General features: G+C 41.0%; 2 protein-coding genes across 2 annotated transcripts; one reads left to right on the top strand and one right to left on the bottom strand.

Moving 5' to 3' along the window:
- The first annotated feature begins 1,189 nt into the window (after positions 1-1,189).
- Positions 1,190-9,476, top strand: c1qtnf6a (C1q and TNF related 6a). Its single transcript, XM_030735286.1, has 3 exons — positions 1,190-1,688; positions 4,411-4,590; positions 6,432-9,476. Exons 1-3 carry the CDS (start codon positions 1,499-1,501, stop codon positions 6,971-6,973), a joined length of 912 nt encoding a protein of 303 aa, XP_030591146.1. The 5' UTR covers positions 1,190-1,498; the 3' UTR covers positions 6,974-9,476.
- Positions 9,477-12,906: 3,430 nt separating this feature from the next.
- On the bottom strand, positions 12,907-19,686 carry chst12a (carbohydrate (chondroitin 4) sulfotransferase 12a). The gene is made up of 5 exons (XM_030735285.1): positions 19,623-19,686; positions 16,353-16,872; positions 15,623-15,775; positions 15,311-15,490; positions 12,907-14,868 (listed from the first exon to the last, which is right to left on the bottom strand). The coding sequence occupies exons 2-5, from the start codon at positions 16,716-16,718 to the stop codon at positions 14,320-14,322; spliced, it is 1,248 nt and encodes a 415-aa protein (XP_030591145.1). The 5' UTR covers positions 16,719-16,872; positions 19,623-19,686; the 3' UTR covers positions 12,907-14,319.
- Between the last annotated feature and the right edge of the window lie 1,088 nt (positions 19,687-20,774).

The following is a 20,774-nucleotide window of genomic DNA, read 5'->3' as shown; positions in this document are numbered from 1 at the left end:
CCAGGTGCGTATGCTTCACCTGCAAGGCCAAGTGTCAGGAGCCACATTCTATTTCTCACCACAGCTCCTGAGAGAAGAAGTGTGCAGCTGCATGCTGTTTGCAAGATGCTCCTGCTGGTCCTGCTGCTGCTGCTGCTGCTGCTTATGGAGCTCTGAAAAAATGAGAGTTATGATTTAAGACCAGAGTGCTTCCAAGCAAAATACCAAAAAAAAAGACACTGAATGAGGTGCATCTGCTGATTTCAGATGGCGTCCTGTATCAGTCAGCAGTGGCCGGGAAATCACAGGAATTTTCTCCTGATGTAACAACCTTTGCAAAACAGTCTACCTCAGCCCTCAGGACCCACAGGCCCTGATGCTCTCGCTCTACTTCTATACGCAAAACACTGCAACAGTAGTAAGGTGCTAATATGTCATCCACCTCTGCTTCAATGAAGTGATACTGAGGTATTTTTGTATGGTTATTATTTTTATTGGTTGGCATAGTTGAATGGACACCGTGTGGAGAATAAAGTGCTGGAGTGTGCACAAGATAAGAGACATCACCTTGTGGTACTTCGGGGGCTGCACAGCATTAATACTAAATGCAAAACAAACACAAATAAATCAGTCACTCAAACATAAAACCCTAAAATTAAAACATATTTTATGGTAATTTTCATCCATAAAAACAACAGTGTGTTTTGTGGGTGAGGGGATCTTCCAAGGAAAACAAAAAGACTTTTGTTTCATTTTACTTCTAATGTGCCATCAATGTATTTACAAAACTTCAAATAATTGGTAAGTAATTATTTCAAGGTTCAGTTCATTCCTATTCACTGTGGGCTGCCTGGCCAGCACTGCAGTCATTTTCTGAAGATTTGGCTCAGTAGAAAGTGAAATTATGTAATATATACTTTTAATATTGTTTTTTCTAATCTTTATATCAGTTATGCTGAGCCAATCAATGTGGCTCTAGCCTGACCTTCTGGCTTCTGGTTTTTTCTGCACATTCTAGAGGACAAGTACTGTCTCCAGATGGTGCAGAAACTCAGAAAGAACTATAAGGAACAACGTTATGCAAGTACTTTTTTCCCTGGAGATACTTGATATCTCCAGACCTCTCTCTCTCTCTCTCTCTCTCTCGGTCTCTCTCGTTGCAGCTGTGCCTAATGGGAGGTCTGGAAATTTGCAGGAATTCAGCAGCGGAAGCTCACACCCAGGAGGATATGAGGAATTTTCTTTAAACATAGCAGTTGTTGGTGATGGTATTATCAAGATTAGGTTGTACTGCTAAAGTTTAAAAGGTGCGCTGTTTGATTGTCATTAGAAACTGGCAGATGCTGAGCTCTGAGCAGAGGAAAGGCTTGCATAATTCCAGCTCCTCCCGCCTTTTAGCTGCTTCACAGGTTCACAGGTTTTGTGCTGCAGGAAAAAAAAAAACTCACATCAGGGTCACTGAGCATCTGTCACAGATATCTTTTACTGTCAGATAAACTAAAGGTTCCATACTTGCTCCATGAAGGAGGGGTCAGAGACAAAAAGAGGGATTTCCTTTCTATACGTAACATTTCGCTTCTCATTCACACACACACACAGAGAGAGAGAGAGAGAGAGAGAGAAAGACAGGGAGCTGCTGACTCAGGACTTTCCCCCTCCTCCGTCGCGTCTCCTCAGCGGTGTGAAGCGGCAGCAGAGACGTGAACGAGGTGAGTCATTCAGATAGAAATCAGTCGGTGGAGCGGGCTGGGGTGGCCGTGATTTGGGATTTTGATGCATGGCAGTCTGCTAGAAAGTATGGTGTCTTCACTAAAGTGGGACTTTAACTTGTATAATGCTGCAGATATGTCTTCTATATGCAAAATATATACATGTATGCATTTAGAGATACTATGGAATAAAAGATATCTGTATGTAATGATGTCTTTTAATATACTGTTAGAAGATAATCCTGTTTGCAGTTTCCAGTTCAACTAGAGTTTTCCACAAAAAAAAAAATAGAAAGAAAGGAAAAAGTTATGTAATACCCTTAGTCGGAGCATGAGCCATGTCAAAGACCGAGCAGACATCTGGGTAAATCCCAAAAGAACCCTAACACAAGCGAGCAGCGCATTTCCACTGCAAGAAATGCAGAAAGCACCATTAAGGCACCATGCACTGAGTACAAGAGGTGGAGGGGGCGCCAAATCAGGCGAAAAGTCATCAATCAGTGATTGGAATGATGAAGACACAAGTTACTGTTGTGTTTTGATTTTTGTGTTTGTTGAATGTTTGGCTTCCTGTTTTGATTTCTTTTTTATTTTAGTATACAAAGTCAAAAGCAGTCAAAATTGTGTTGATGCTCTCACTGAAGCTGTGATTTGTTTTTAGTTTTGCATTCCTGTGTCTTGGTTCAGCTCTTGACTTTTATCAGGGGTACTTTTAGTTCCCTCAGTGTTTCTCTACCTTTTCCTCCCTCTGTCTTGTCTTTCTGTGTTCGTACCTTCCTCCACTGCTCCTTTGTCTCTGTTTTCATGTTTGAGTTCTTGGTATTTAGCTCTGTTCCTGTTTTACTTTAATAAATCTGGTGTCTTGTTTTGGGTTAAACTTCTTGTCTGTCTGATTGTCTTGATTACATTAACTTGGGTCTCATTCCCCTCCCCTGTTTACCTTTTCCAAATTAGTCCTTGGCGTATAGATTCTGCAGCCCTGTTCTCCTCATCGTCCTTGTTGTGTCATCCATGTATGTTCCTGTTTTGCTCTCCGTGTTCTTTTCTCCTTGTGTTTTCAATCTTTCCCCCTTGGAAACAGTTACTTGAATTCAGTGAATTAAAAAGCTTCACCCTAAAATGTAAAACCTCACACTATGTGGGAATTTTCTGTACACAAAAACGGAGTCAGTGTACACAATTTTGGCTCTACAGTTGATAGAGTCGAAGTATTTTGATGACCATATCTCATGTAGTCTCTTTTGACCCCTGTGATGATTACAGGAAATGTCCCACCTTAAATTTACATCAGTAAATTTATGGTCTTTAGCTGAGCATCCACCTGTGTGTGAAGGACACAACTGTGAGTATGGATCCCGCTGTCCCATAAACACAGCAGTACACACTGTTCCAGTTACAGAGCACAGACTGGCTGAACACACAGAGTCTGGCTGTCGGCCATCACCTATCCTCCGCTCTCCCCGGTTTGCTGTCTGAAAAAAGTGGGGGGTCATTTTTCAAGCGATTTATGATCCTTGCAGCCCTAATTCCTTTCCCATAATTTTGCAGTTTTATATCTTTGTGGATAAGAAGCACTTCACGATGACTAGCCTCAGCAGCTGGAATTGCTTATTTGCCTGTTTGCGAGTCTGTCATCACCATAAAATGTGGTTCTGGTGGCACCCACCGTAGTGGGAACTACTGCTGCAGCTGTTTATATGTAGGTCAGTCTGTGGACTGTTTTTTGTTTTTTTTAGAAGTTTTGCAGCTGTGGATGGTACAGATGATGAGGTTGAAATAAAAGCTGATACAAAAATTGGTGTGGTCTGACCCACAAGACGTGAGTAAAGTATGCTGGAAGTAAGTGGAGCAGGTGTGTATTAGCCCCAATCAGCACACCCAGTCTCACATTCTTGAGGTATCCTCTGCCAAACATTTAATATTGACCACTGTGACTATGTAACTGGTTGTTTTGACTAGGTGTATGTGGGTTTGTGTAGTCAAAGCAACAACAACAAAAAAAATGGTCCTAGACACATCTGCTTTGGCAGACAAATGCCAGAAATGCTAGTTGTTTTTTTAGACACCCTTTCAGTGTCACATTTAAACTATAAAAGGCTGCAGTGCAAGCTTGGTCACCTCATATTCACGTACACTGGTTTTGTTGATTTTCCACAGTTCCAGACTCCTGATTCTTCTTCTTCTTCTTCTTGGGATGATGTGTGTTTTTGCTGGCTCACTCTTTCACATTCCTCTCTTTTTTTCCAGCTTCTGACATCTTGATACATAATTATTTCACTTTCTAAGCAGCTGCTGAATAATTGATACTCCAGCTATATCATCTTGCGATGATATAGCGACACCAACGAGTTCTCAGACCGCACCCATCTTCAGACCTGAGTTTCATTTTGACGTCATCTATGCACCAGCAAAGCTCTGTGACTTTATCTTACATGTTTTGTGACACTGTTGTGTTGACAAATTAGACCGACAGAACAGGCTCAAGTTCCTAGACAGGGAATAATCCTGGATTAGAAACCTTTCTCACTGGAGATCTTTGCTGAATTTTTCTTTTAGTCAAGAAGCAGACTTAACATACATCTGGGAAACTGGATGATGAAACTCTGCTACAGTGAGTGTCACCAGGACACCAATTTGCTAATGACAATATGCACATGAATTCCCAATAATAAAGTATCTCGAGCACTCTTCAGCAAAAATTAATTCTCCGCTCTCACTTTAGGTACAGCTATGTTGGGCATCATCCTCCTCCTGTCCTTTCCCTCCCTTGTGGCCATGGTGCCTCCTCCAGTCCCCTGCAGACACTGCTGTGATCACCTGGAACCAGCAGAGGGCAGTGGCGCCCAGCCAAGGAGCTATGTCCCAGAGGTCCGCACCTATATCAACATGACCATACTAAAAGGTAACACATCTATAACAGCCATATAAGGGGCCATATCACTAAGCACTAAAATCACATATGCAAACTTACAGGATTCCACGGTAATGCCAGAAATGTTGAAAAAAAAAGTTTAGCTCCTCAAGATTCACACACTGAAATGGAAAAAGTTCATTTCAGCGTGTTCCCAAAAAGTTCCTTTCTGTGGAATTTAAGACAACAACAAAAAAGGCTCAACTCAACATCTTTGGGAAGCCACCCGGGTCACCGGACAATCAGCTAAAGACAACAAGCCCAGTGTTTCTACACTGTATGAAGTTGTGTAACTAAAGAAAGTACATCCCATGGAAATTACTGGCTGTTCTGAAATGTTTTGACAAGCAAACATTTGGCCGTGTTGAAGACGGTGCCTACAGATAAAGGTGGTGAACTTAGGAAAATTAGCTGTTTCAATCCTTTATTCAACAAAAATGTCAGTAAATATAATAATCTTTTAAAAAAAAAAAAAGGTCAGATCATTGGCATCAGAAGCAAGCATCACACAATTTAGCAGAACATATTATAGGCTTTGGATAATATTGCCAGTCTGATGGGCTTGCTGAAAATTTTGGACCATCTTTCTATGCAAAATTCTTTCATTTGCGAGATGAAAGTCTTCTTACATGTACTGCTAATCCAAATCCCCCAACAATATTTCAATGGGATTCAAATCTTGGCTTTTTCTCATGACTAGGTGAAAAATGTCCTCTTTGAGCTCTTCCTTAGCTAGGATCATTATCATATTGAAAGGTCCGCCTCTGGTTCAACTCACTTTAGTAGTTACACCCTCATTGTATCAGGTTAGTCTCCCTTTTGCCTTCAGAGCTTCTTTAATTCTTCACAGCACAGATTCAACAAGTTGTTGAAACATTCTTCAGAGATTTTGGTCCATGTTGACATGACAGCGTCACACAGTTGCTGCAGATTTGTTGGCTGCACGTCTGTGATGAGAATCTCCTGTTCAACCGCATCCCAAAGGTGCTCTATTAGGCTGAGATCTGGTGACTGTGGAGGCAGTGAACTCACCGTCATGTTCAAGAAACCAGTTTGAGATGATCTGAGCTTTGGTCCATTAACTCCCTGCCATCAGAGGATGGGTACACTGTGGCTGGATTTACATAATCAGCAACAATACTCAAGTGTTTAAATGATGCTGATTTGGTACTAAGTGTGCAAAGAAAGTATTCCCTTCCTTTTGCCTTCCTTTCAGCTTAAAGCAGTCTGGCCATTCTCCTCTGACCTCTGGCATCAACAAGGCATTTTCTCCCAGAGAACTGCTGCTCACTGGATATTTTCTCTTTTTTGGACCATTCTTTATAAGCTCTAAAGATGGTTGTGTGGGAAAATCTCAGTAAATCAGCAGTTTCTGAAATACTCAAACCAGCCCATTTGGCACCAATAAACATGCCACATTCAAAGTCACTAAATCAGCTTTCTTCCCTGTTCTGATGCTCAGTTTGAACTTCAGCAGGTCATCTTCATGCCTAAATGCACTGAGTTCTTGTCATTATTTGATTGGCTGATTAGATATTTTCATTAATGAGATGTTGAACAGCGGGCCAGTGAGCGTGTGGCTTCTAATGACCTTCAAGGGCACTGGGATGTGATGCACAATTCCATGAGCCAAGGAAGCAACCCCAAACCACAACCCTTCCACCAGCATGTTTACTGTTAATATGGTCAAACTACACTTACAGATGTGTCAGCTGATTCCTTAGAGTTGCATGGGTACTGTTTCAACCAGGATCAAATGATTGTTCAAATACACAAAAAAGCAAATGAGTTTGGACTTAAATTATAATTTTGTATGATTATTATCACTTTAGGTGACAAAGGAGACCGTGGTGACAGAGGGACGCCAGGCAAAGCTGGACTCGAAGGACCTCCAGGCTCTAGGGGGGCCACGGGATCCAAAGGCTCTAAGGGTCAGGCTGGTCTCCCAGGAGACCCCTGCAAAGTCCAGTACTCCGCTTTTTCCGTCGGCCGTCGAAAATCCCTTCACAGCATGGATTCCTATCAGACGCTTGTGTTTGACACAGTCTTCGTGAACCTCGACGACCACTTCAACATGTTCAAGGGGATATTCGTCTGCCACGTCCCAGGGATCTACTTCTTCAACGTCAACATTCACACGTGGAACTTCAAGGAGACATACCTCCACATAATGCAGAACGACACAGAGCGGGCGATTGTGTATGCCCAGCCCAGCGACCGCTCCATCATGCAGAGCCAGAGCCTGATGCTGGAGCTGGAGCTGAACGATGAGGTGTGGGTCCGCCTGTACAAGAGGGAGAGAGAGAATGCTATTTACAGTGACGATGTAGATATCTATATAACTTTCAATGGATACCTCATCAAACCCAGCTAAGAGGAAGAATGAATAAGAGAAAAGGAAAGGCTGAGTATTACTGTGCACGGGCTGAGCTCAAAAAGCAATTTACCATTAAATTGTTCTTGTAAACATATATTCAAGATGCACCTATAAAAACTGTTATATAATAAACAATATGACTGAGAAAATATGAAGTAAACCAAATATGCACATCCATTGAATGTTTCCAAAACAGTATACATTTTCTTTCTTGCAAAAAGTTTGAATAACCGGTACTACACTGTATATAAATACAAAGCTATAGCCAGATGATTAATGTCATGTAGATGAGAGAGAGAGAGAGAGAGAGAGAAAGACAGGTGGGTGAGCTCCCCTCACTTATATCAGCAGAGAGAGAGAGCAGCACGCTGCTCTGTAAGTTTATTAAATTATCCCATTAAAACCCGCCCACGGTTTCAAGGAGGAAAAATAAAACAGGCAGAGTGATTCCATCCTCACTCTGACCGGCAGGGTCGGCAGCAGACCATATGAACTGGTCAGACAACCAACTTTGATAAGGAGACATTCAGCTCAGGTCACTGTCATTTAAAAACAAACAAAAAAAGCCTTTGAATATTTATGATACATGCACCGTGCACTCAGAGAAGTTACAAAAGTGCAAAAGTATCTGTCTTCGTTTGCAGAGGCAAAGCAGGACACACACAGGAGAGACATTTTCTTTAGGTGCAGAAGCGGCTCAATGAACTCGGCACACACTGGGACAGCTGACTGAGCGCTGAATATCCTCAACACATTTCCAGCTTTAAAACCCGCTGCACGAATTGAAATGACCTCTTTAGTTTTAGAGAAGCGTGACGGGTACTTCCCAAAGCCTGGCCTGCATCGACCCATCCGCTCAGTGACGGCTGCAGAAGCACTAACCGAGTAATTAAACTGAGCTCACGCTGCAATAACTTATCGGTGATGTGGGTGTTTAAGTTTTTCATTATCAAACCGTTTGAATTACTGTAACTTGTAGCTGAAGTGTATCAGTAGTGCTACAAAGCACAAGTCAGGCTGCCTTTGGAAAACCAAGATCAGTCACATCACCTCCATGCACCAAGCACTCACACACACAAACACACTGCTCCAGCCTCAAACAAAGAGACCCTAATTACTTGCACCTGTGCTCATAACGGAGGAGGAAATGACTACCCAACCCTGCCTGCATGAAGTGGTGCTTAGCCTTGTGCTCCACCTCGCACACATGAAAGAAATCTGCCTACAAGTCAGCAGATTTTGTTGTCTTTATATTAAAGCCAAGAAAACTGTCTCCACTGTGCTAAGCAGGTAAACTTGTCAGTTGTAGCTTCATATTTACCAGCTGAGAGTGGTAGAAGTGAACCCCTCAGCAAAAGAAATGAGTGGTAAATAGTGGCAAACACTCTCAAACTAGTGCATTAATTTCAGTAAATACATGTGTTTAAACCAGCGAATAAGACCTATTAAGGTGCTCTTCCTTACCTCCTCTAATGAATAAAACTAGATTAAACAAAGCAATAACTTTACAAAGATGCAGACCCATTATGATTATTTAAAATGAAAAACAAAGTTATGAAGATGAGAGCTGGTAGATGATCTGTATTAGGTGTTCTCCCCATACTTTAATGAAGAAACACGGAAACATTCACTGGTAATATTTGCTGTTAGTGAGTTTTGTTAATAGGGCTTAAACGTGGTGCTAACTGAACTCCTGCTGAATGTGGGTTTGTGAAAATGTATATTTTACAAAGTATTGTTCTTTCCCTGTAAGATTTAAGTCTTCAGCTAACTTTAATCTTTCATGCATGCAAGGCCTATAAATAAACACACAATCAACACTTTTGCCACTTGTAGTTTAAAAGGATTCGATTCTCACCAGGCAGTGAGAAAGCTGGCTCTTGATTTACCCACGGATAAACAACTAGAGTTACTGCCTCAGTGTTGTATGATAGCCGGCACATATGCCACTCACATCCGGTTCTCCTTCTGTTCCTGAGTCATGCCGTCAAATAACAGCCAGAAAAGTGTTTTGGCAGAACTGTGACGTCATGATGAAGCTTAACCTTTATGATATTAAATGTCATCATTTAATCCGAGTAGAGCTTGACCTCTAACCACTCAAAACATTTGTGCCAATTCAAGGAAATTCACCTATGACATTCCCTAGATATTACAAGGAAAGGGCAGACGGACAATATTATACTTCTATGGCTGCCTGCAGAGGAGGCATTAAACTAAACTAAGGTTCGTACATAAACTGGAGCCAACGAATGCAGTGCAAGACATTAATACAATTCTGATTAATAAAAGCACTCAGAACACTGATACATAATGTCATATTTAGGAATATGAAGTGTTAATTAAACTGTCCACACTTGTGTAAACTGAAGCTTGGAGGGGAGCCAAAAACCTGCATTCTTTCTAATGGCCAGCAGGGGGAGACTCCTCTGACTGTAGAAAGAAAGAAAGAAAGAAAGAAAGAAAGAAAGAAAGAAAGAAAGAAAGAAAGAAAGAAAGAAAGAAAGAAAGAAAGAAAGAAAGAAAGAAAGAAAGAAAGAAAGAAAGAAAGAAAGAAAGAAAGAAAGAAGAACGAGCATCTGTCAGTTTCACTTCTCTGTGACCAGAATGAACATTTTCATCATGACTTTATGGGCCCAGTTGCTAGTTTCAGGTCATAGTGAATAAGGTTCATTTGTAAAGTATGGCTCTTATTAAAGTCACAAATCCAGATTAATAATGGTATACGCAAGACTCACAAGTCATCTGACAATTTAAATGCAGTGGGCCTCAGTTTCATAGTCAGATTTAATGGTGCGTTTCATTTGAAGTAGGAAGTCAGAATTTCCAAATTCCCAGTCAGCCCCTCAAGTCGGACTTCCAGCTCAGATGGTCGGAGCTGCCCCACCAGTGCACATAAACTGTAGTAAAACTGTAAAACTTGTGATCTTTACACTCACTGTTGTGTATTTGAGGCTTGATAAATAATCCGTACAGGGAGCACTGACTAGGCTCGAGCCATGAACGCGCTGCAGTGATGATTTGAAGTGCAAAAAGCAGTCACTGCCAGTGATGCACGAGTGGCTCTGCTTTGCTAAGCAGCAAAACAAACATTGAACTGGGGAGTCCCATCACTCCCAGTTCTGACATCCAACATCTAAGGCAAATATAATACACAATAACCCTCTAACTTGTGTCATTAAACTTACATTTATTGATTTGTTGTAAGGGCATATGTTCAGACCAGGTTTCCAGCCACTCACACTTACATCACAGCACTTTACCTGCCTCATGCAATCTCCTGAACATAGTCAGGAGGCAGCTTTAGGTTGTGTCTTAGAAGGCAAGTGTGAGAATGAAAAGCACAGGACAAAACTCTGTTGGAACCTGTTTTACTACCTAGTAACAAATAACTCAATTTGTCACTTCAGCTTGAATTAAGGGTACACTTATGTGCGTTTGCTTTAGTATCTAGCCACACAGGTGGTGCACTGCCAGCCGGTGTGTGATCACATCCTCACCACAGATCTTCCAGCTTTATATTGGCATAAAAAAAAAAAAGAGAGATTGGAAGATGGTGATGAACTTATACACAGTGACACCTTAAGGATGCCATGGAGAGGTGCTTCATAATTAACTGCTTTGTTTTCTCTGACCTATCGTGATGACTAGAATTTTATGTCCCACTTGTGATATGCATCACAATTATATACAAGCATAAATGACCCATGTGCACGTGGAAAGCCGTTTATATTTGGCAGACACATGGTCAGCATTTGCTGTTAACATTTCTGTGGGCTGCACTGGTTTCCTGTTATTTTCTAACATGCCATATCCCCTTTTCACCATGATTGTCAACTCTGACTGAATAAAGTGACCGTTCTGCTTTATGTTGCTTAACCTTATGTAAAATGATTAGTTTTGCATTGCATATTATATCATACTGAAGGAGAATGGATAAATCAGACTAATAAATCTTCCTTCATTCCCCACAATGTTTATTCCTCTGAATTCCAGCTTACATGTGACACCAGGATTCCGGTGAAACTGCCTGAATATTTCTAAATGTACCATTGAGCTCAAATATGATATTTTTTGTGTTTTTAACAGCAGCTGAGATGAAGTAGGGAACCGGTTTTCACTGCAGCTTAAACAAAACTTTAAGCTGTTCAATGTTCCCTTTGAAAAAAGCAGCATTTATTCATGATTTTTTATTTCTGCCAATAAATAAAAGTTTTCTTTTTTACCCCCCTTACAAAAGGCTTCCATTTAACAGCCTGGCTGTTTGTACTTTCACAGAAATTAAGAACATCATTGTTGACAGAGTGAATGTAGACACTCACATAAAAAAATACAACCAAAGAACAGAAGATTTAAAAAGAAAAAAAAAAAAAAAAAAGACGATAATGGGACAGACTTACAAAACAAACACAGGTAATGTGGAAATGTAGGCTAAGTATTTTTTCCCATTATTTTCACACAAATCTGCTTTTCTTTTTTTTATATTTAGACCAACGCAGTGATGAGATTAGATTTTTTGTAACAGTAACAGAACACCCCACAATTACACAAAAACACATAAACCAAAAAGCATTGAAACAACACTGACTCAAAGGGGTGTGTGTGTGTGTGTGTGTGTGTGTGTGTGTGTGTGTGTGTGTGTGTGTGTGTGTGTGTGTGTGTGTGTGTGTGTACACATCGTAAGAACGTGCAAAGCATGACCTCAAATACAAGCACACTGGAGAGAGAAATTCATACAAATTCACACACAAGACATTTACACTCTTCTAAAGGGCTCATATGTTTCCTATTTGTTCCAAATAACGACTGCTCATGATAAACACAGGCCGGTACGGCAAACATACCTCCCTGTGACTTCATTCGGCTCTCACTGTATTTGGATTTAAGTAAAAATTAAGTCCTACAAAAATACTTTTTTGCTGTGTAAACTTTTGCAACCAAAGGCACTGTCTTCTCTTTGCACTTTGTCTCAAATATCACCAAACCTGTGACAATCTCCGACTCCACGTTCAAACCTCCACCTTCCAGCTAACACTGAATATAGCCTCATTACACGCCACTGTCACAGTTGTACGTTGATGTTATGATCAAACCAACTCGATGCACCTCACAGCAGTGCAGCAGCATTGTCCAACTGAAAACTGTTTTGCTGGATTCATATCATGTGCTTAGCTCCTTTGCTACAAAAACAATAGATTCCAGGAAAATGCTGCCCTTAGATTAAAAAAAATAATAATAAACTAAAGAAGAGGGGGGAACAACAACACTGTTGCAGTCTTCAGGGTTACCCAGCATGATTCAGTGTTAAAACCTGCCAGATTGTGCATGGAAACACCAAAATATAACAGATCAAATGCTGATGGTAACAGCGTGAAATGAAAGAAAATGTTCCCTTTACAAACTCTTGGTTTAAATACACAGAGGCACGCCTGAACATGTACTATGAAAACCAGATTTGTTTTAAAGACAAGCTGAGACAAATCCCACTAATCTGCCTGCTGTGCGGCCTACTGGAACTGCTGTGCTTCTATATCAGGAGGCTACATCGTGCTTTGAAACTGGTAAAATAAAGCAAGCAGCTAAAATGTTGTCAGAATAAACTCTGTTGGCATAATTTAACGGACCATGCAAATGTTCCAGGTCTGAAAAAGCAGCATGGTTTTCTCTTAAGAGTTAGCAACATAAACATACACCAATGAGGCATAACTTTATGACCACCTGCCTAATATTGTGTTGGCCCCCCTTTTGCTGCCAAAACAGCCCTGACCCATTGAGGCACAGACCCAACTAGACCCCTGAAGGTGTGCTCTGGTACAGTATCTGCACCAAGATGTTAGCAACAGATACTTTTAAGTCCTGTAAGTTGTGAGGTGGGGCCTCCATGGATCGGACTTGTTTGTCCAGCACATCCCACAGATGCTCGATTGGATTGAGATCTGGGGAATTTGGAGGCCAAGTCAACACCTCAAACTTGTTGTGCTCCTCAAATCATTCCTGAACCATTTTTGCTTTGTGGGAGGGCACATTATCCTGCTGAAAGAGGCCACAACCATCAGGGAATGCTTAAGTAGGTGGTACGTGTCAAAGTAACATCCACATGGATGTCAGGATCCAAGGTTTCCCAGCAGAACATTGCCCAAAGCATCACACTGCCTCTGCCGGCTTGCCGTCGCTCCCCTACGTGCATCAGTGAGGCTGAAATGTTCACTTGCTCCCTATTATATCCCACCCAGTGTTATTCACTTCAGTCAGTGGTCATAATGTTATGCTTGATCGGTGTATTCTTCATGTCTGTGTATGAGGCAGAACTGGCATTAATATGCATTTTTTTAAAACAGAAAATTCCCTTTCATGCTTAACAAACATTGCACTTATACAACATGAAATAAATTAGCCGACATCTACCACTCTAGTACAACTACATTTAAAACTAGTCTAGGGACACTTTTTTTATTTAAACAGGCCAAATTTCCAAAACCACTGCATAGCTTCTGTTCCCCCACAGAGGTGGTTTCTTTCAACCGTCGCACTACAGAAGCCTCTCTGATCATCACAGTTAGTCACAACACAACTGTGGCCACAAATGGCAGGCATGGAGGGGACATCAAAAACCGGGATTGCAGCACACACAGCATGGAGTTTTGAATTAAAGGGGACCTATTACTGTCATAACTTTGCAGGATTCAGAGACTAAATAAAAAAACCTTTTTTATCTCAAACTGGGCCTTGGTGCAGCCCCTCAGATTCTACTGTTCGCCTCCTTTTCCCTCCCTCTAAGCCAGCTTTCTTCAGATCGGCCCTTTGTAAACAGAAGGTCTGAGCAGCAGATGGATGGGGCTTGTGTGCTGACAGCTATGAGATGACCATATTAGGAATATCTGCTATGTAGAAAAAAAAAAATCAGTTTCAAAGTGACTATTTCGGGCTTGAAAAAGGTTTGAAATTTTGGCCATGTTTAATATCAACATCCACTACTGTGGACATTTATGAAAGAGAAAAAAAAGAAAGACCATAACAGGTCCCCTTTAAGGACTACACTGAACACACATCATCTCAAGGACACCTGTTCCTTCATACCTTAACTGTCCCGCCCAAACCTGTGTGCTTCTTATTACCTTGGTTACTTAAGAAAAACCATAATTGATAAAGGCTTCAACTCATTAATGTGCTTCCTCAAAACACTGAGTGTCCCTAATGTTTTCACATTCAGTGTAGCATAAACAACACTGGAGAACACATCTGCAGAACCCAGAACAAAGACGGGTGTGTCACTGTGGTTGGGGTGAACATAAAAATAAAAACATTTTGTCTGCATGGCTGCGTTAGCTCAAAAGATCCATGAGTCACTCATTGAGGAGTGAGTCTGGTCTCTCGTAGCCAAACAGCCTGAAGTCGGGTTCATACAGCTTGTATAGTTCCCTACGTGCCTCTACAGGCACTGTGCTGAACCAGTCCGACTCCCAGCTGCTGGCTGTAAGGTTCCTGCTGGAGGTGGGAAACTCTACCACGTTGTCTACTCGCAGCAAGCGCAGCAAGTGCTCGGCATCCTCCTCTGCCGTCTCCAAGTGTCCCACAAAGTCATACTGAATTTGACATGGGTGACAAAGTCGATACACTTGCCGCCAGTGCTCATTAAAAGGCATGTCCTTTTCTGTCTGAGGGTCCAGGAGGTACTGGATGAAGTGGGAGAAAGAGGGATGGATACCCAAAGAAAAGGCTTCATCCACAGAAGCAGGCGGCGTCGGCTGGTTGGCGTAGCGACGCAGCATGACCTGCGCAAAACGCCGGTAGAAGTCCTCATTGGGCAGCTCAAATTTATTCCGGTAGGCAGAAATGAGACGCACAAAAGGGTCGCGCACAAAGAGGAACTTGGTGTACTTCTTCAGCTTCACCTTGAAAAAAGAAATTACAGTTTTCTTAACATTCAATTACACACATACATTTCAGAGCCAAGCAAAACTGTAAAGGTTAAAAAAAAAAAAAAAAAAAGATGTGACAGAGGAATATTTATCTTACTGTGCTGCATCAATTATGTCTGTGTGAATAAAACAGTACTGACGCTGAAGAGTCATGTATTACCATAAAAACTGATTATAACTTAGGTTTTTTTTGAATAAAACATTAGATTTTGCAAAATAAACATCAAGCTGTACTAAATGGTTCAGAAAGCATTGCAGTCGCTATGTTGCACATGCCAAAACTGCCAATTAAACAGCCGGAAGCCTCATAATAGAAAAAGAAAAAAATCAACAGCACATTTACCAAATTAAATTATATATTTTTTTTAATGTTATTGCCATACAGAGAACAATAAGGTGGGATATTTGAACTGACCTTCATGAGGTGCCTTGCAAACTTGCCGTAACGTTTCCAGAACTTATTGAAGGTGAAGTGCATGCTGGTGTTGTGGACCAGGTCCCTGGGGATAGCCAGGGGGTCTCTCTGAGGAACACCCTCCTGCAGCAGGCTCTCACTGAGAACTATCATTATGCGCTTCCAGTTACTGCACGCTACCTGAGAAGGGAAAGCTTTTTTTCAGTCAGATATTACAGTGAAAAAAAAAAAGAGTGTGTACACTGGCTTGAACCTAGGTATGCTGTTCTTGTGTGCAGTTTATTAGTTTTAAAAGAACGTGTGTCTGCATACCTTGGGAACATAGCAGTAGATAATACCATGCCTGTCATCCACAATAAGATGATCCAGCTCCTTGTTGGGAATGTCGTCAAATGAACGGTTTTTGCTGGGAAAGACGACGCTGTCATTAGCGCACATATCCTGAAGCAACCTCCGCCTTTGCTCCTGTTGTTCCATTAGGAAAAGAAAAGGAAAATTAACAGTTAGCAACTAAAATTATAAATAATTAATGTTCAGATATTGCTTACCGACTGGGGAGATTTTCATCCTTTACTTACATATTTAAGAATATTAACCAAAATTAAGTATATTGAAAAAAGTACCAACAGGTTTCTAATAACTGTTTTAATTCTTACTTTAAAGGTCTCTGTGGGTGCATTAAAGGTTACCCTGTCACAAGTGATAATAGTTATGACTGGCTGCTTTTCTTTAACACTGGTTTAAATTTCTTAAATCTAAGATTAGGTTAACACTTCCTCAATTAGAGGCTCTGCTCCTGTCAACTAGTCACAGTCCACAAATGTGAAAATTCTGCTCACTGGTACAGATTTCTCCAGTCAACCTTGTCACATGACAGCAATTTGGATGTGTCCAAGGACAGAAAAAAAAAAAGTTACAAGTAGGAATAAAAACAGTAACAGTGAGTCTCTTTAAGTTATCTCACTGAACCAACGAGACAAGTCAAAATGTCAGCAAGAAAACATTTATTACTAGTAACAGTAATAATAAGAATTGAGTTTACCTGTCTCTCGCGGAGCTCTGGAGCCACAGGGGTCAGATGAATCTTCCACTCCCGTCGTGGTATGTATCGTTCTTCTGCTTTCTCTGATTGGTTGCTTGTGTCAGCTGGGGCAGTGTCAGTGGGCTCACCAGTTCCCGGCTCTAAGAACTGGTTAACGAAGGCATCAATATCCGACAGGAAGGACGGGGCTCTAGAGGTCTGCGGCCTCTTCTGAGGAGGGGGGTGTGGGACTTTGGGGCCCGGCGAGACAGGGGTGTGCAAATAGAAATGGGAGGCACCGACATCATCCCAGTAGATGATGATCAGAAGGATCATAAAGGCTGAGCCCAGGACTACAAAAATGCGGAACATCCTGGATGTTCCCATAGTGACTGTTGCTTGCTACAGGGTCACCATGGCAACAGAGTCAAGGTCCAGGCGCTCTTTTTCTCTCTCACCATGGCGATAGATGCACGGCAGCTTTAGCAGAGTCTGTGGTAGCACTGGGTTTATTGTGGTGCTGATGCATTGCAGGAGTGAGCTGTAAAAGAGAGGAACTGGTCAAACACGAATAAACTTTGACCTCTGTCAAATACCTACGCACACGCACGCACATCTCCAGCTGGAGTGGCACTTTTCATTTCTACTGTCAGTTAGTGTACTGGGTTCAACACCTGTTCTCACACTAACACAAAAACAGTCTTTTATTAAATTACCAGAACATTAAATTATTTTGTGTCTTTGCCAAATTCAAACAGGAAGACACTTAAAAACAGACCTGCAGCCTGGATGATAGAGACATCCTAATGACTTTATTTTCATACAGTAAAAATATCTGAGCTCAAAATTAAACTGACAAAAAAATGCAATCATAAATTTTCATTCAGGTGTGTGTGTATATACATATATATATATATATATATATATATATATATACACATATATACATATATACATACATACATACATACATACACACACACACTTTGTCCCTATATTTAAGCACACCTACAAAAGCATCCATGCTGATGCTAAAATAAAATGACAGCCTACTGAGGTATTTTGATTCTTCTATTAATAAGAACTTGAAATCAAAAACAAAGTCAAGAGAGTCTGACAACTTACTGGGTTCAGTTTTTGACGAGGCATGCACTGAATTTTTCTGTAAGCACTCAGAGCTGACCTCACTCCCACTCCCTGCAGTAAAAATCATGACTGGTTGTCAAATATTTCCATTTTAGGAGCCTCTGCACACCATAAAGTTTTGCACTGCACACGTATCCTGCTGTATCCATAGCAGTTTTCCTACCGATTATGGTGCAGCACCTTATAATACTGAGATAATAAAATAAAAGCCCCGTTGAAAAAGAGGTCAACACCAAATGTTTTACACACCCAACCATGATGTATTCTGCATGTTCAACACTGAAGCCCTCTGTGCTCAAGCAATGTACAAAATGGGCTGTTCCTATAGCTACAGGGGGGGGGACCTGAACTGAAAGTGATGTAATACATAAAGTGTCCTCCCTGTGACTTTATTCAGTCACAATTCATGTGTTTTAATCCTTCACCAGTCTATCTGCTCCTTCATGTTCAGTTTAAAAGTCGCAGGGCGTTACTTTCCATTCCTACGCACGTCTAAAATTGGAGCTCTCATGCAACAGTCCTCATATTATTTCCTCTTTCCTGCAGCTAAGAGGGGTCCATTGACATGGAAAAATCATCATCAGCCTTCTCCGCAGCCTGCAGATGGCACTTCTCCGCACACAAACAAATTAACTGCTGTCCTATAAGTACATCATATCTGTCATCAGTGCACAAATGCATTAAGTTCATCAGTCACTGAATGAATGCGAGTACATTAACTCAACTACATAAGTACAGTTCTGGCAAACATACGCTTATCTTAGTCAATATTTCTGTCTCATAGTACTTTACGTACTTCCACCATTAATTTTCAGAGGTACACCTTCTGAAACCACAGCTAAAGTACTTCACAAAATGTAGATTTTACACAAAATATACAAAAGTATATCAAATAATCCAAATAACTCACAACTGAAGAAAAACGCATTACTAAATCCCTGCTCACAAAAAAATGTAATGATTACTAAACTATATAATGTTGTCATCATTACTAACTAGTAATACAAGACATAGTACTGACTTATCTGTCCATTATCTGACTTTTGATATATCATTAAAAATTCCACTGAAATTTCTTTGTTCAAAGATTTTGAAAAGTTTTCAATCATTTTTATGTCCATTATTATTGTTATATAATTACATCATTTTTGTATTCCATTAGCTGATTTTGTAGTCATATTACTCATTACATGCTCATTCTGTGTTTTTGCACTGGGAATTTTTCTATTTTTAAATAATTAATTAGCCGGATTTTTCAAAATAAATCCACTGGATTTTTGATTTTTCTCTCTTTTTTGCGCATTTTAAATTGATCAAAACAATAAATTTACAAATTCATACGATCTCACTCACCAAAAGTCTTCTATTTAATATTAAACGTCAAGGAGACAAAAAAGCAGGGCACTTCCACATTACAAATCACATATGAAGCTTATACTGCTTATAATATTACCCAACATTTTAAAAATTTTATTTACTTCCTTTTTTGTGCTAAAAAAAAGTTGGTTTTGTTTAGAAAACTCATAATATGTCAGAATATTTTCTTCCCTACAGTCTCCACTGTTGCCGCGGACAGGCAGCTGAAGCCTCAAATCATTTGAAACACCGTGTCTGCGCGATTTGAACAGTTTCTCCAAAACTCTTCTACGTTTGTTTTATTTCTCAGCACGTCTCCGCCGGTGTAAAACACAGAAAAAGCCGTGTAACGGTATGCCGAGCTCACAGAGCTGCAGATAAATCACTCCGTCCTGTCCACAGCCGCCGCCAGCGGATGCCAGACCGGACACAATGTAGCCTTTGACGCGAGAGCCGCGCCGCGGGAACGGGCTGTTCCTCGCGCTGGGAAGCTCTCCCCGAGGGGGTCGGTTCATCATCGCGACCAGCTGTTTGCCTTTTGTTTTGTTTTTTTCGTGTAAAATAATGAAAGGAAGGGAAAGACAACAACGAGCTTCCGTACACCCTGTGGGTATATCAGTACAGGCTGACAGGGTGCCTAGCAGTGTGTCTTGGCGTTAAAGTAGTCTTCAGCGTTAAAGCAAAGCTCCGCGCAAAACTGTTACAGCTACTAAGAGCTGACACGCTGCGTTACTTTAACGATTTCCATGTATTGACAGGAAAGACGTGGGAAAACAACACATTTCTCACCTTGCTCCGTGTCTACTAGCTCCCAGCGCCGCGTCAGCTGAACCTGCTTGTGCTGCGAGAGGCTGTTTTTTCCTCTTGGAGATGGAGCGCGAGCACGTAAAGCACCGCGAGAGTTTGCAGGCTGAGGTTTCTGCAGATTGCGCGCACGAAAGGAAAAATTCACTTTTCTGGGTCAGCTCCAGCATACCGTGTCTCTGCTCGGGGATGATTTATGTAGACAGCCTCTCCACCTCCCTCCCAACCTCCCACAGGAACAGAGTGCCGAAAATAACCTATTGTACCTGCAATCCCAAATGTCACCCCCCACACACACACACTCAAAAATAAGCCCCGAGAATGATCATAAGTAAATGTGGTTGTGTGTACATGTGACTATTTCCTTCGCTTCGGGCTGATGCGGTTAAAATCCTGTTATTTGTGAACTCTTTTCATCCTGTGACATCAAACGTAGCAAGGAGCCCCTACAGAGCAGTTGATTCACTTTGCATCCCACACACACACACGCACATCCTCATCATCATGTGTTTTCAATCAGCATCACATATTTCACCGCACTCCTACTCCCCTGTGTTCTCATGAATTTGCTTAATATAACTTCGTACCCTGGCATTATTCATACATTGAAAATGCACACGCACACACACACACACACACACACACACACACACAAAACCGGGATTACTTGTAAAATCACTCCTAAGTACAGACAGATGTGGATTATGAAAAAGGGGGCACAGCTATCCTGATATTTAAATGTCACACCATCACATTGTATAAAGTATATAATATATGATACTTTATAATACACTAGAGCAAAAATAAAGGGGAGATGGATTCAGTCTGTTGAGCTTGTTATAGTCAGTGTGTGTCTATTATGATTATTACTTGGAACAGAAGCATGTCTTTTCACGCAGATGAGGAGATTATCCGTATGAAAGGGGTTACACTAAATCCCCTTTTGGCAGGTCTGTTTAGGCCAGATTGAACCTTAATGTGTCCAGTTAAAAAAAAAAATCCAAACACTGATTTATAAGCTGTAGAAAACGACATGATGACCATTCAGTGAGTTAAAGATAACAAGAGGATGTCTTTTTACATGGACTTATGTACAAAAATGGGTTTTGCTGAAGAGTTTTACAATACAGTGCAAAG

Source organism: Archocentrus centrarchus, chromosome 8 (genome assembly GCF_007364275.1).
Source record: "Archocentrus centrarchus isolate MPI-CPG fArcCen1 chromosome 8, fArcCen1, whole genome shotgun sequence".
In the NCBI taxonomy this organism is placed as follows: Eukaryota; Metazoa; Chordata; class Actinopteri; order Cichliformes; family Cichlidae; genus Archocentrus; species Archocentrus centrarchus.
The sequence above is the reverse complement of the archived record's forward strand: the minus strand, read 5'-3'. Positions and strand labels throughout refer to the sequence as shown.